Source organism: Prionailurus viverrinus, chromosome C1, assembly GCF_022837055.1.
Source record: "Prionailurus viverrinus isolate Anna chromosome C1, UM_Priviv_1.0, whole genome shotgun sequence".
In the NCBI taxonomy this organism is placed as follows: domain Eukaryota; kingdom Metazoa; phylum Chordata; class Mammalia; order Carnivora; family Felidae; genus Prionailurus; species Prionailurus viverrinus.
Window position 1 is genome coordinate 1,644,781 of NC_062568.1, and position 13,004 is coordinate 1,657,784.

Here is a 13,004-nt window from a genome sequence, read left to right on the forward strand (position 1 = left end):
TATTATTCTCCCTGGTGATGACACCCCCACCTCAGCCCTTCTGAATTGCTGAAAAGCTGTAGGGGGACCAACCTTTTTTGCCTCCATGTGACTCCCTTCCTTTTCCTTCTTTATGCTTTCTACTTGGGAGGTCTCAGATTGAAAACTTGAGATCATGCACCATCACACCCATAGCTGCCACTCTTCAATCTCCTGCACGGCTGGTTCTGTCGGATCATTTGTCAGCTGTGAACTGTCCACTCTCAGAAACACACACTGACAGAATCCCAAACTATCAGCTGCTCCATTACCCCGTACACATGACTTAAATGTGACAGGAGGAAACAATGGGCTGCTGGGAGGTGAGGGCAGGGAAGGGGCTGTGATGTTTAGTGCAATCAGACCTTTTACCAATCATCACTGACCTCCACAGGGTGCCTAGGGCCTGTCAGGGAATCACAGGAGTGGAGGAGAAACCGAAGGGGTCTTGACTGTCTCAGTTCAACTCCTCATCGAGAGGGAGACTCCCTTGACAACATACAAGGTGGTTAAACCACTCAACCAGTTTGCGGTGTGGAAACCTCCCGAGTTCCTCCTTATGCCTGGAACTGAAAGTTTCCCCCATATAAATTTCATCCCATTTTGACAGCCAGTCTTTCTCTACCCTGAAAGCGAGCTCCTCTAACTCACCCCATGCAATCCAAGAGTCAGCCCAGCTACCTGGGCCCTGCTCTGCCTTTCGGTCCCCACCAGCCTCCTGCCCGCTGGCCCTGAGCCAGGTACTCTGTGTTTCTCCAAGCTGGGCCCAGTGCTGCTCAATCACCCCAGTGGGGACCTAATTACTCCTCGGTACTAGCACCCAGCTCTGAACTACAGCTGACAGTCCGGCTATCGAGTGGCCTCTGCCCAGGACAGTCTCCTGCTTCCAACCTTACTCCTCCTAACAATCGCAAGTCACACGGGTTTGGGCAGATTCATGAAGCAAATAGCTGCCCTCATCAACCTTCTAAAACAGACTACTGACCAGAATCTCCATTCTAGATGGAAGCCAACTGGTGACGACAATTACATGCATGACTGTAACTTCTCACCAACCCTAATCACTTCTCCCTTTTCCCATCTCTCATGTTACCAATTTCTCTCAGCCAGTCCTATATTAGAGAATGGTTACAATAAATCCTGCCCCCTGAACCTAAGCAAAATGTATCAATCCCTTCCTTCAGACAGAGCCAACAGGCGTAAGAGCTCGCTATTGCTACAAATAAAATGGTAGGAAACTTAGCTACAGCACAGAATGGATCCTTTAACTGTCAGGCTCTGTTACCATACAAAGCTTGCTGGGAGTGGGGTTAAACCATACTTACAAAGACACATATGGCGGTCGTTGGCACCCTCACTTCTTTACTAGAACCAGGATGAGTATCCACGTTATCCTGGGGAACTGGAAAGGAAGAGACAGAGCGCCTCCTAAGAAGTAACATAAAGGAAACTATTAGGACTGCACAGGGTTTAATGTCCACCAAACGCCCAGAAGGGCTTCACAGACGACTTTTGGCAGTAGCTTCTTCTCCCTCCTAGACTCTCCAAACCACAGAGTGATGCACCCGATCAGAAGCACCCTCACCCAAATGACACCCGGACAGATCTCCAGCACATACCTGTACTCTCCGGCTTGCTAACTCATGGACTCCAAAACCCAACACCGAAAAGCAATCCCAAACTATTGCTTCCCAGTCAATAAACTGCTACGAAACGTTTTCAACATATTGTAATTGCCTGCTCAGAGGGAGCTCATCTGTATTTTTGTAAGATGACTTCAAGGTGACTCTATGCCTACTTATAATCACCCTCAACGTACACCGTGGCCAAGGAGGAGTCGAATGCATGCCAAAGGAGAGAGGGATGAGAGCGTGACTGCTGGGTAAAGAGCTCAACCTAGCGCCTGCTCAAAAGGGTGAAGCGCTCCTGGGAGCATGCACAGCGGCCTGGGTGCACATGCACATCCGACCATGGCGGGGAGGGGTGGGCGGTGGGGGATGGTGAAGCGGTGATCAGCACGATTACGATTATCAAGGAGCCACGCTCGCATGCCGGGCCAAGAGAGGGTAGTATTTTCACCTGGCAGCATCAGAAGAGTGATGTCCCAAAAGGGGAGACTCGGACAGACTAAAGGAAAGGCCAGAGATCAGCACGCAGCGGGAGTAAGATACAGAAAATGGAGGAGAAAAGGAAGAAGCTAAGTGAAAAGCTGAAATTAAAGCATCTGTCTACTCAGCACCACTGAAATTTTGGTGTACATTTAAAATGGTGATAAATCCTACATAATACTTATGAATATCCACACACATTTAACAAGGAAAGGTGAAGGTTTTCTAACCTACCCAAAGATATTAGTGATAGAATCCAGAAGGCCTCCAGCAGGCTGCGAGAGTCGCTTACTAAAGAGGAGGGGAGCATAGGTTTAAACCTTAGAAACATTTTGCCCAAATCATTCATCAATAAAACACAGTCCACAAAAATAGACATCTGGGAGTATGTTTCCCATGGAGTCCCCAAACCCCAGCTGAGAAATCCTTCAGAGGAGCAAACCACCAGAAAACAGTGGGAAGGCAGGAGGGAGGACCTAGCTTCCAAGTTTTAAAAGAAACAAGGTTCCCACACATTAACTGTCCTGGAAATCGTGCTTTAGACAAGGACACAGTTAATCTGACCTCAAGGGGTCTGTAAATAACCAATCCCCACCCTTTCAGTTCTGCTCTAGCAAAGAGAAAAAATCCTGGAACCCAAGTAAGAAGTAAGCAGTCTGATCTGCCCAACAAGGTGTCCCTGTCCCTCCTGCAGAAAGCCACTACACTCTTTTCTGCCTCCCCTCACAGCTAGTGGCAGCACGAAGGGACAGCTTGTCTCCCATTAAGAGGTGACCTGAGGAAGACGGGGACACTCAGGAGCCTGCACGCTCCACGCCTAGGACGGGGGGCCAGGCGCTCCAGCGAGGGCCCTGGAGGCATCAGGCTGCTCATGTCCTGGCCACGAATGTGCTGTCAGACTGTGGCTCGAGCTCTCCTCTCCCGGCCCACCCCATCCACTTACGTGGCCGCTCTGCTGATGGCTCGCACAGGAGAAGTCTCCTCGGCGTGATCAGAGGTTTCATCCACGATGACTTCAATGTCATCATCCCTGGAAAGAAAGGCAAGGGGCAGAGTCTTTGATTCTGCTCACCAGGAGCTCCGAGGCGAGTCTGCTCTACGAATGTCGTCACCATCGCCTAGTCACGGCCTGTGCGCCTCGGAGACAGCCAAGGGTTATCTGGCGGACCAGGGGCGGCCACACTCTGAACGTACTAAGAGAAACATTTAACCTGCTGAAATCAAATCCAGAATTGCAGCTGGAAATAACTTGAAAAGCGATCTTTTGATCCTGTGAGGTGTGAACGCAGCTCTCACTCAGCAGGCAACGACAATGGTTTAGTAAGTCTGCAACAACATGGCATGCCAAGGGACAGTCTTTCCAGAAGTCTGGCTCACAGCTGCAGGGCTCCCGCACACTGAACTGCAGTGCTCCCGATACAGTCCCGTGAGATGGGCTGAGCGGCACAGAGGACGGCCGGGGCAGGTATGGAGAACAAGAAAGAAAAGGGCAGTGTAGGCAGGAGGCCCAGGGGGACACGAAGGACTACTGGAAGAGCAATGAAATCAGCGGCTGCGTTACTATCAGGTTCAAATAGTGCTTTCATACTAAAAAACGGGAAAGCAAAATCTAAACCCAATTCATTTTTGACTCTGGGTATTTTGTGGTTGTGTTCAAACACTTGGTCCTTCTGACATCTTGGGAGTCAGTCTACCGCATGTCCCACAAGATAATCAAACCACAGAAAGGCACTGTTGTTTATCCCACTGGATACAAAGTGCCTCTGGAAGGCACTCCCCTCCCCTTCCTGGTTCAGGGGAAGGCAAGTAATTATTTTGGTCTTAATGACCTCCTGCCGAGTTGCAATCTTCACGGAGAAGTAAAGTAATAAAACCTAACAACCCAAGACTTTATCGCCTAGTATTTGGACTCCTTAGAACTTGAAAGCAAGATTTTTCCATGATTATCTGGATTATGTAAATATATACTTAACTTGTTACCAAGCAAATTAAACCAAGTCAAAGTAAATTCATTTTCCTTGGCTATTGATTTTAGGACTCCATGCAACTGACCCCAGTCTTGGCAGGGATGTCGGGAGACCAAAGGCAGGCCTGAAGAAAGAGAACAAGGCTGGCCTTTCTTTTCTTCGAGGTTGTGGGTTGGGGGAGTCACTCGTGTTCACACAAGGGCGACAACAGAGCAGCAAACGTGAGCTGACCCTATGTGAATACTTTCAGATACTACAATGTGAAGACACTCAGACGGTGCAAAGGCCCAGGGCCCTAAGAAAACACCAGGATGTGGCAACTGGTAATCGAAACCCTTCAAAGATAGACACGGCCTTTGACCCAGAAATCCTACTGAGTGGGAAGCACAGAGACTAAGAACAGGCCTCTATAGTCAGACACCCCTAGGTTAGGTTTGCTCAGCTCTGTTCTGTGAGATCCTGGGCAGTATGCGGGACCTGAGTCGTGTCATGCCCAGCCACCTCTTTATGCTGCAATCAGGAGGCAGCATAAACAGCCTCCATAAGCTGTCATTTCTAGGTCAATCATTTTTTGTTGTTTCTGGAAAAGCTGTCATTTCTAGGTCAATCATTTTTTTGTAGTTTCAGGAAAATACACTGCAGATTTATTTTCAACATCTGGGAGTACAGAAGAAATGTACATATTCTAAATCTAAAGCAGGGCCTCGGTATGAACACCTTTCTCCTACAGGAGTCACCAACCAAGAATGGAGAGCAAGAGATAGAACCCCAGCCCGGCAATACAGGGCAACAGGCCCGACGAGGGGTAGAAAATGGATCAAAGTGTCGAGAGGAAAGCAGCAGGCAGGCAGCAGTCACCTGTTCAGAGTGAGGGAAGTCAGACCTCGCGCTCATGGCTGATGAGGAGCATACACTAGAGGTGCCTCCTGGGAGGTAACGAGTAGGTTCTTATCGGCTCCCTTAAATCTTTTAGTTTTCTTTCCACTAATCCATAACACGGTTTTATAGAAATAAAAACATTACAAGGTCATTTAAAAAGAGTGAATCAAATTACTAACAGCACAGTTTTGACGGGAATATCTCTACTTACTGTTCAACGGGTAGAGGTTCCTTTGCCGCTTCTGCAAGCTCTTTCTGCAGCCGGGCTTGCCGCCGCCTATTAAAACAAAGCCCACTGGTTATATCTGCTTGAAGAAAGCATGGGGTTTCGGCTCTCAATAAACTTCTAGCTCTAATAACACATCTGAATATCCAGCGCATTTAAAATAACTGCCCTGGGGGGCACCTGGGCAGCTCAGTCTGTTCAGCGTCTCTTTTCAGCTCATGTCATGATCTGACGTTCTCGAACCCTGCGTCGGGCTCTGCGCTGACAGTGTAGGGTCTGCTTGGGGTTCTCGCTCTCCCTCTCAAAATAAATAAACTCAAAAATAAAATACAGTAACATAACTGCCCTGGGCAAAGCTACCAAAGTCCCAAGCCCACACCAGTAACATCAGTAAGGAACCCTATCTTAAGGGATTCCAGAGCAAAGCCCAGAAGAGGGATTATGTTCTTAGAGAAAGCAGTGAATGAACTGGCAAGGGAGAAGCCTGCCTGTCATGACCCGGGGCCTCTCAGGACATAAAGGCACACCAGGTTTATCCAGGGTTAGTGGTGGTCTAGAGCTGGCTTTCTGCAGCAATGTACCCAGAGCATGAATGGTAACAGTTAAGATTTACTTAGAATTTACTTCTGCTTGGCTTGGTATTATTACTTCCAGGTTTTAACTCATTTAATCGTTAACAATGCTTTGAAATTAAGCAGTATTTTACAGATAAGGAAACTGAGGTAGGAGATTCTTGAACTGTCAGAACGCACATGGCTTCAACTGACCAGGGCTGGACACAAGATGTCTCGGCTGCAGACAAAATTTAATGTGGTCAGCAGCTGAGTCCACTATTTCCTTTTCTCAGAACAATTCTTGTCTTTCCCCAAGTCCTAAATTCAAGATCTCCCTAAATTTTAACCTTGGCCTCGTTTTCTTTTCCACGGCAAGTTCATCTCTTGTGGTTTTTACCCTTTATGTGGAGATCCCCCAATGCAGAATTCTAACACTGCTATCAAGCCCCAGCCAAGAATTCTGCTGGAACTTCTCGTAAAGCTTCAATCGCAGCGCTAATTCTCAAAACAGGGAAAAGTTCCCTAGGTAGCATATCTGAATCTTGGGAAGGGATGACGCTGCAGCTTAAGAAAGTGCATCACACTCTTAATTTTCTACCTGGAAGACGAGAACAGGACAAATGACAAACTTTAATAATTTCTTCTTAGCTGGAAGAGATACCTTTGAGGGAAACTGGGATGTCAGGGTGGGGTGTGTGACCCTCCTCTACTGGAAAGGCACCTGCTGCAAGCAAGGGACATAGGACAGACTGAGGGTCACAGGGAGGAGAGAACACCAGCAGCCCGGCCTTCATTAGAGGAGCCAAAAAGAAACGTCCTCCTTGGATACCCCCCGAGTGTGTGTGACACGGCAGCCGCTGTGCCTGACCATGAGGACAGACCTCAGCAGAGCATGAACAGCTACGTCAGAACATGGAACGGGCCACGCTATCAGGTAAACAAAGGCTGCTAGGAGGAGGACATCTAACCTGGGGATTGGCAGGAAGGAGGGAAAATTTCTAAGGAGTAAAGTCTAAGCAAAGTAATGAAAAGAAAGCCCGGGCCCTGCCTACGCAATCAGATGGTAATACCCCCGACAGCATATCCGCAGGAGGACATTCCAAAGGAAGGAACTAGAGCACACATGTAACATGCTCTCATCCCACTCTCAACCGAAGTCTGTATTATTCTCCCATCTGCTGTAATGACCAAGCTCCTCATCCCGCCTGCCTCTCCCTGGGCAGGTGTTCAACGGGCAACACTATGACTTCCAGGCATCCCAGGGGAGCTCACCACCCTGAAGCTGCCTACGGACTCCACAGCAGAGGCCGAGCTATTTTACTTAAAGTGAACACGGGGGCACCTGGCTCGCTCAGTCGCAGGGCATGTGACTCTTGATCCTGGGGTTGTAAGTTCAAGCCTCATGTTGCCCATGTTGGTTGTACATATTAAGAATAAAATCTTACAGGGGCGCCTGGGTGGCGCAGTCGGTTAAGCGTCCGACTTCAGCCAGGTCACGATCTCGCGGTCCGTGAGTTCGAGCCCCGCATCAGGCTCTGGGCTGACGGCTCAGAGCCTGGAGCCTGCTTCCGATTCTGTGTCTCCCTCTCTCTCTGCCCCTCCCCCGTTCATGCTCTGTCTCTCTCTGTCCCAAAAATAAATAAACGTTGAAAAAAAAAATAAAAAAAAAATAAAAAAAAAATAAAATCTTACAAAATCACTGTTGCACTATATGCTAACTAATTTGGATGTAAATTTAAAAAAAAAATAAAAAATAAAACAAGTTAAAATTTTAAAAAAAATTAAAAAATAAAAAATAAAAACGAAATAAAAATAAAATCTTACAGGAAAGAAAAAAGTGTATGAGACAGAATCCAAAAGGACAGCTCAATTTTCTTAATGCAACAGAAACTTAAAGTTAGAAAATACAGAAAAGTATAAAATAAGAAAACAAAAGCCACATTCTCACCACCCAGAACTAAACACCATTAACAACATAGTTCCTTTCAATCATCTGATTTCATTCGAATTTTAGATGTTCTATGAAAACACTTCCCATCCTATTTTTAGTTGCATTAATTTTATCCATTTTCTCACATAACTAAGTATTCCTAAAACATGTATTTTTAGATGACTTTGTAAAATCCCACTGGAGGAAAATATCCCTATTTATTTCTCCCCCAAGGGCTCTAGTGCTTTTTCACTATGAGTAATGTGCCGTCACAAAACAACATCCGTGACCAAGTCTCCGTACCAGCTTAGGATAAAGCCCAAAAAGTGGGAACACTTTTCAGGTCCTGCCGGGTGCCCTTCGGGAGGTGGTGGAACGGGCTCGCCACGAGCAACGTGAAGGCGCTTTTCGTCTCCTTCCCAAGCCCGTGGGGGGCCAGGTGGACAGACCACACTCGCTCGTGCTTTTGCGAACCCCCTGCACTTCCCACCTGTGCAAGGGCTCGCCTACTCCTTAATCCAATTCCATATCAGGAGATTTACTTGACAATCACATGTCCCATTGATTGCTTTTGTGTTCTCTGACTTTAAGAAATCTGAAAATTTTACACAGTCCACTTTTTGTTACTTTTAATGTTTAGAAAGTCCTCTTAGGAATTTTTCATACAATAGCAGATAACCAGGTTTTTTTACTTCTACTTCATGGTTTCAGTTTTTACATAGATTCTGAAATCTACCTGAATGTTATTTGGTAGGAGTAACTATCACTATTACTCTTTAAGACCTTTTCCTATTTTCATTCTTTTAGATTATTAACGGGGGTTTTCAAATTCTAAACTACTGACCCAGGGCTTTAAAATCCTATGTTCCAAGCTCTGGTGAACACTAAGTGCTAGTTTTTCTCAGGGGATTTTCTTAGGCTTTCTAGGTGGATCAGCATGACCCCTCTCCCACCCCCACCCGCTGCTTCCAGTACCTTGCGTTCCGTGTCCTGGTTCTGATGTGTTAGGGACTCTGTGGGAATTTTCAACACACATTTCCCTCCACTGAGACGGACTCCTGGGGTCTGAGATGGGAGGCTTCCCTGTTAAGTACACCATCAGCTACCGGCTGCAGACAGGTGTTTTTATTAAAAGCTTCTGTTCCAAGTTTAAGGGTTTTTATCAGGACTAGGAACTGAGTCTGAACAAATGGCATTTTGGGGATCTACTAAAGTGGTCATACTGTTTACCATGCAAGGTGATAGACTTAACCGATCTCCTAATGAACCATCTTTTCATTCCTGGGATAAATCCTAGTAGGAAAAAAAAAAGTACCAGTGAAATTTGAGACTTTGGAATTTCCCATCTATATTCATGCGAGATTAGATCGTACCCCTCTTGTATACTAGCCAGAACCTCATATGGGTCTGGACAGTTTTAATGAAGTTAGGGGTGAGGGAAATTCCAATCTTTTTTGAATTCTGCTTTACCTTATACTGTTCAAGAATTGGCTTTTCTGGGGCTCCTGGGTGGCTCAGTTGGCTAAGCATTCAACTTTGGCTCAAGTCACAATCTCATGGTTCATGAGTTCAAGGCCTGCATCAGGCTCTGTGCTGACAGCTCAGAGCCTGGAGCCTGCTTCGGATTCTGTGTCTCCCTCTCTCTGTCCCTCCCTTGCTCACACTCTTCTCTCTCAAATATACACATTTAAAAAAAAAAAAAAAGAGAAAGAATGAATCAGCTTTTCTCCTAGAAAACTGAAAGAAACTGGCAAAAACCGTACAGGCCAAAAACCCTTCTGGAAGGTAATCCTCTGCTCAGCCACAAAAGTGTTCTTATAAATGCAAATCTCTTCTATATCCACCACTGCTATTTCTAATTTGACTAGTGTTTTCTGACTGTCTCATCCTGTCCCCCATCATCAGAGCTACAGATTTAGGTTTTTTTGTTTTCAGAGAACTAGGCTCTACTTCCCCCAAAACGGAAACCACTAACAGTGGACTGATGTCTCACCTTGAATCCTTCTCATTCTCTGCATTGAGGCGGTTGGCTTCCTGGGCTTTCTCGGCCATCCATCTGGTGACCAGCTCCTGGTTCTCTTCAGTAGTTTTCCTCAGTTTCTCCTCCAAGGCAGTAAACGTGATCTGCAGGGCATCATACTCATCCTTCAGGGTCTGGTTGGCTCTTTCGAGGTCCTGAAGCTTACCACGCAGTTCTTGGCACTCCGTCTCCAGGTCAGAGATGGTCTGCAAGCACTCTGCAATTCTGAAAGCAGGACACAGAGAGGAGGAATGGCACCACGCGAGAGCCCTGTGCCGGAGACCCTGGCCAGGTACGTGAGCATGGGCCGCCAACAATCACCTCAGCCAGCACACCTGGTGCCATGGAGGACTCTTACTTAGCCCAGCCCAGCCCAGCCCCAGTGGTTTCCAGGACAAGTCCATTAGGAGAGGAAATATGTAGGGTGAAATTCATCCAGATGATGAATGACTACAAAAGCAGGATCCCCAGAGGGAGCTTTGATGCCTAAAGTGGGGGCTTAAGAGGAGGTTGGAAATTCTGCACATTCTATTGATTCTATCATTCATGGAGCAAAGATGCCTTTCTAAGCCTCTGGAGACCCGTGTCTGCAGAGAAAGGGAAAAAGGCACAGATGAAAGACAGGCTCCCCTCCAGCTCAAACGTCCTAGGACTGGGAATCCCAGGCTTCTCCCTGATCAAGGATAGTCCTGCCCACAAACTCATCCCTGTTCCCAAGGGCCACACACTCACATATGCTGGCCGCATCTCCACCACAGAAGACACCGGCTGCCATATGCAGTGCCCACAGGGAGAGCCATGAATGCTTCAGGAACACTCCAAGGGCCAAGGGTACTTCCCAGGGGTGTGCTGGGAACCTGGGAGACCGAGGGCACTGTCCTTGCCTTTGTCTCCCTTAGAGCAGGTAGGCTGTGCATGCACAGAAATGACACTCTTGCTGAGCCCGGTGTGGCTCCCATCCACCAGCCATCACCGCCGGCCCCGCCCACCGGCCGACAATAAAAGGACAAGTGCAACCCATGACCAGTCCCAGAAGGGTCGCCTCTACTCACTTTGCTTCATTCATCTGCATCTCCCTATCCTTCTGCTGCATTTGGTTATTCAGGTCAATCACCAACTGAGCTAACTGGGGAGGAAAGAACACTTTCATCAGTGAGAGATTTCGGGACCTCGGCTGGAAACTAAACAACAGTGGATTACTCTAGAAAACATGCCCGTGGGATTCAGCCCAGGCACCAAGAAGAAACGAGCTAGGTGGCAGCGAGGAGCAGAGGGGTCAATGGGGACACTCATGGGAACGATGTGGGCTCCCCGCCTGCCGACAGCAGCCGTGGGCAGACGAGAAGTGCTACAGGTTCCCTCTGAGGACACCTGTCTGCACCCCCCACCCCTGCTGGCCACCTTTTCAAACCCTTCAGCTGATAAAATGATCAACTGAGATGAACTGATAACTTTTTCTTTACAATTTGCCATCAGACCACCACCCAGCATAAACACACCCCAGAACTTTTTCATTCTTTCTAATGAACTTTTCTGAAATTGCAGGGTTCACTCTCAAATGCTTTAGGAAGGTATTAGACCTTCGGTAGAACAAGCAGCAAGCTCTTTCCTTCGAGGTTTCTCCACTTATACCTGTCATGCCACCTGTGAGTGTGGCAACCAGCAGTTATCCCACGGGCTCACCCTTCTGCTGGTGGAGGGGAAGACCTCACCTTTCCCGATGCTGCGTTCTCAGAGACAGGCCGATGCCACAGGCAGCTGGGATGGCTGCTAATTCTAGTGTGCCTGCCCACCTGTTCCCCCACCACAGGGCCCGCACAGAGCAGAAGACAGATGGGGAGCGGCTATCGGTACCTCCCCACGTTTCTTGTGTAATTCAGTCAGTTCTTCTTGGTGTTTAATCCTCAGCTGGGCCATTTCTTGTAGCTGACTATCATTCCATGCACCGTCGTGGCCAGGACTAAATCCCCAAACCAGGAAGACGAAGAGAACGTGCAAAAAAGAGAGGAAAGGAAAAAAAAAAATCAGACCTCAAACCTCTTCGATCAGGCAGTGAACAGTAACTTCAGGATTTCAAACCTGCACATGACAACGTAGCCAGTAAAGCAGTTCAGTTCCTCCAAGCAATGGAGTTCTAGAAGGCAGGAAACATGAGACACTTGGTAAAATAAACCAGCCACGACCCAAACACTGGTCGTGTCAGGAACAAAGCATGGGTTCCAGATGAAGTTTAGGTAAATATGGAGAAGACAAGGTCCATTTATGCCAGGCACTGACCTTAGAGCTGGAAGAAGGAAGTGAACACAAAGCTTTGCTCTCATGCAAGTGAAAAATTTTTTTGAGAGAGAGGAACAGATCGTGAGCAGGGGAGGGGCAGAGAGAGAGGGAGACACAGAATCCGAAGCAGGCTCCAGGCTCTGAGCTGTCAGCACTGAGCCCGATGCAGGGCTTGAACCCACGAACCCCGAGATTATGACCTGAGCCGAAGCTGGATGCTTGACTGAGCCACCCAGGCGCCCCCTTGTGCAACTGATAAACAGTTAAGAGCAGACAACAGACAAGTAAATACATGAAGTCAGATGGTCAGATGTGAAGAGAAACTAAGGGTAAAGAGGGGAACACAGCAACAGGGGTCCTGTTCTATATAGGGCACTCGAAGGCTTCTGGGAGGCAACACATGACTGCAGACTGGAAAGAAGTGAGGAGCAAGCTATGCAGCCCCCAGGGGCTGGAGCCTGACGCACAGAAGAAACGTCAAGTGTTGGAAAGGCTCGGAGGCAGTGGCACAACTGGTGTACTCGGGAGAGTGTGAGAGGAGCCCCGCGTGCAGGAGGGTAGAGAAGACGGTCAGGGAGGAGGTGGGGCCATCATGCAGTGCCTCCCAGGCCCCTCTTCGGACCCTGACTTTTCCTAGGCATGACTGGAAGCCACTGTCGTGCTGTGAACAGAAGAGTAACGTATGCTTTAAAAGCACAGCTATGGTTGCTGACTGCAGGGGGGCAGGGGTAGAAACAGGGAGATCAGTTAGCAGGCTGTTACACAGTCCAGCTCACGTCGAGGTGGTAGCAGCAGAGGGAGTGAGAGGTGGTCAGATCCTAGATCCATTCCGAAGAGAGTCCTTGGATTTGCCTTGGACTTGGCTGTGGAGTCTACGAGAAAGACAGCAGTCAATGAGGACTCCAAGGCGTTGGGAGCAACTGATAAAACACGGGTGCCACCTACTGAGATGGTTAGGACTAGGGGGAAGCAGGCTTCGGGGGAGGCCTGAAGAGTGCGGTTTGGACACCCAAGCTGGTGTGTGG

The 13,004-nt window shown here is 48.0% G+C and overlaps 1 protein-coding gene and 1 non-coding gene across 4 annotated transcripts in view; both read right to left on the reverse strand.

Annotated features, from left to right (window-relative positions):
* Nucleotides 1-13,004, reverse strand: part of ATG16L1 (autophagy related 16 like 1) — a 77,530-nt gene that overhangs the window by 57,724 nt on the left and 6,802 nt on the right. For 2 of the 3 annotated variants that reach the window (XM_047870377.1, XM_047870375.1), the window contains exons 3-9: nucleotides 11,557-11,662; nucleotides 10,755-10,828; nucleotides 9,676-9,927; nucleotides 5,184-5,249; nucleotides 3,070-3,156; nucleotides 2,361-2,417; nucleotides 1,344-1,446 (exon numbers count right to left, since the gene is read on the reverse strand). In XM_047870377.1, the coding sequence (XP_047726333.1) occupies nucleotides 1,344-1,446; nucleotides 2,361-2,417; nucleotides 3,070-3,156; nucleotides 5,184-5,249; nucleotides 9,676-9,927; nucleotides 10,755-10,828; nucleotides 11,557-11,662 (745 nt within the window). The remainder of the gene's footprint in view (nucleotides 1-1,343; nucleotides 1,447-2,360; nucleotides 2,418-3,069; nucleotides 3,157-5,183; nucleotides 5,250-9,675; nucleotides 9,928-10,754; nucleotides 10,829-11,556; nucleotides 11,663-13,004) is intronic. The other variant, XM_047870376.1, reaches the window with a different exon arrangement.
* On the reverse strand, nucleotides 130-405 carry LOC125174287 (small Cajal body-specific RNA 6). The gene has a single exon (XR_007155399.1). It is a non-coding gene; the product is annotated as a small Cajal body-specific RNA 6 (non-coding RNA).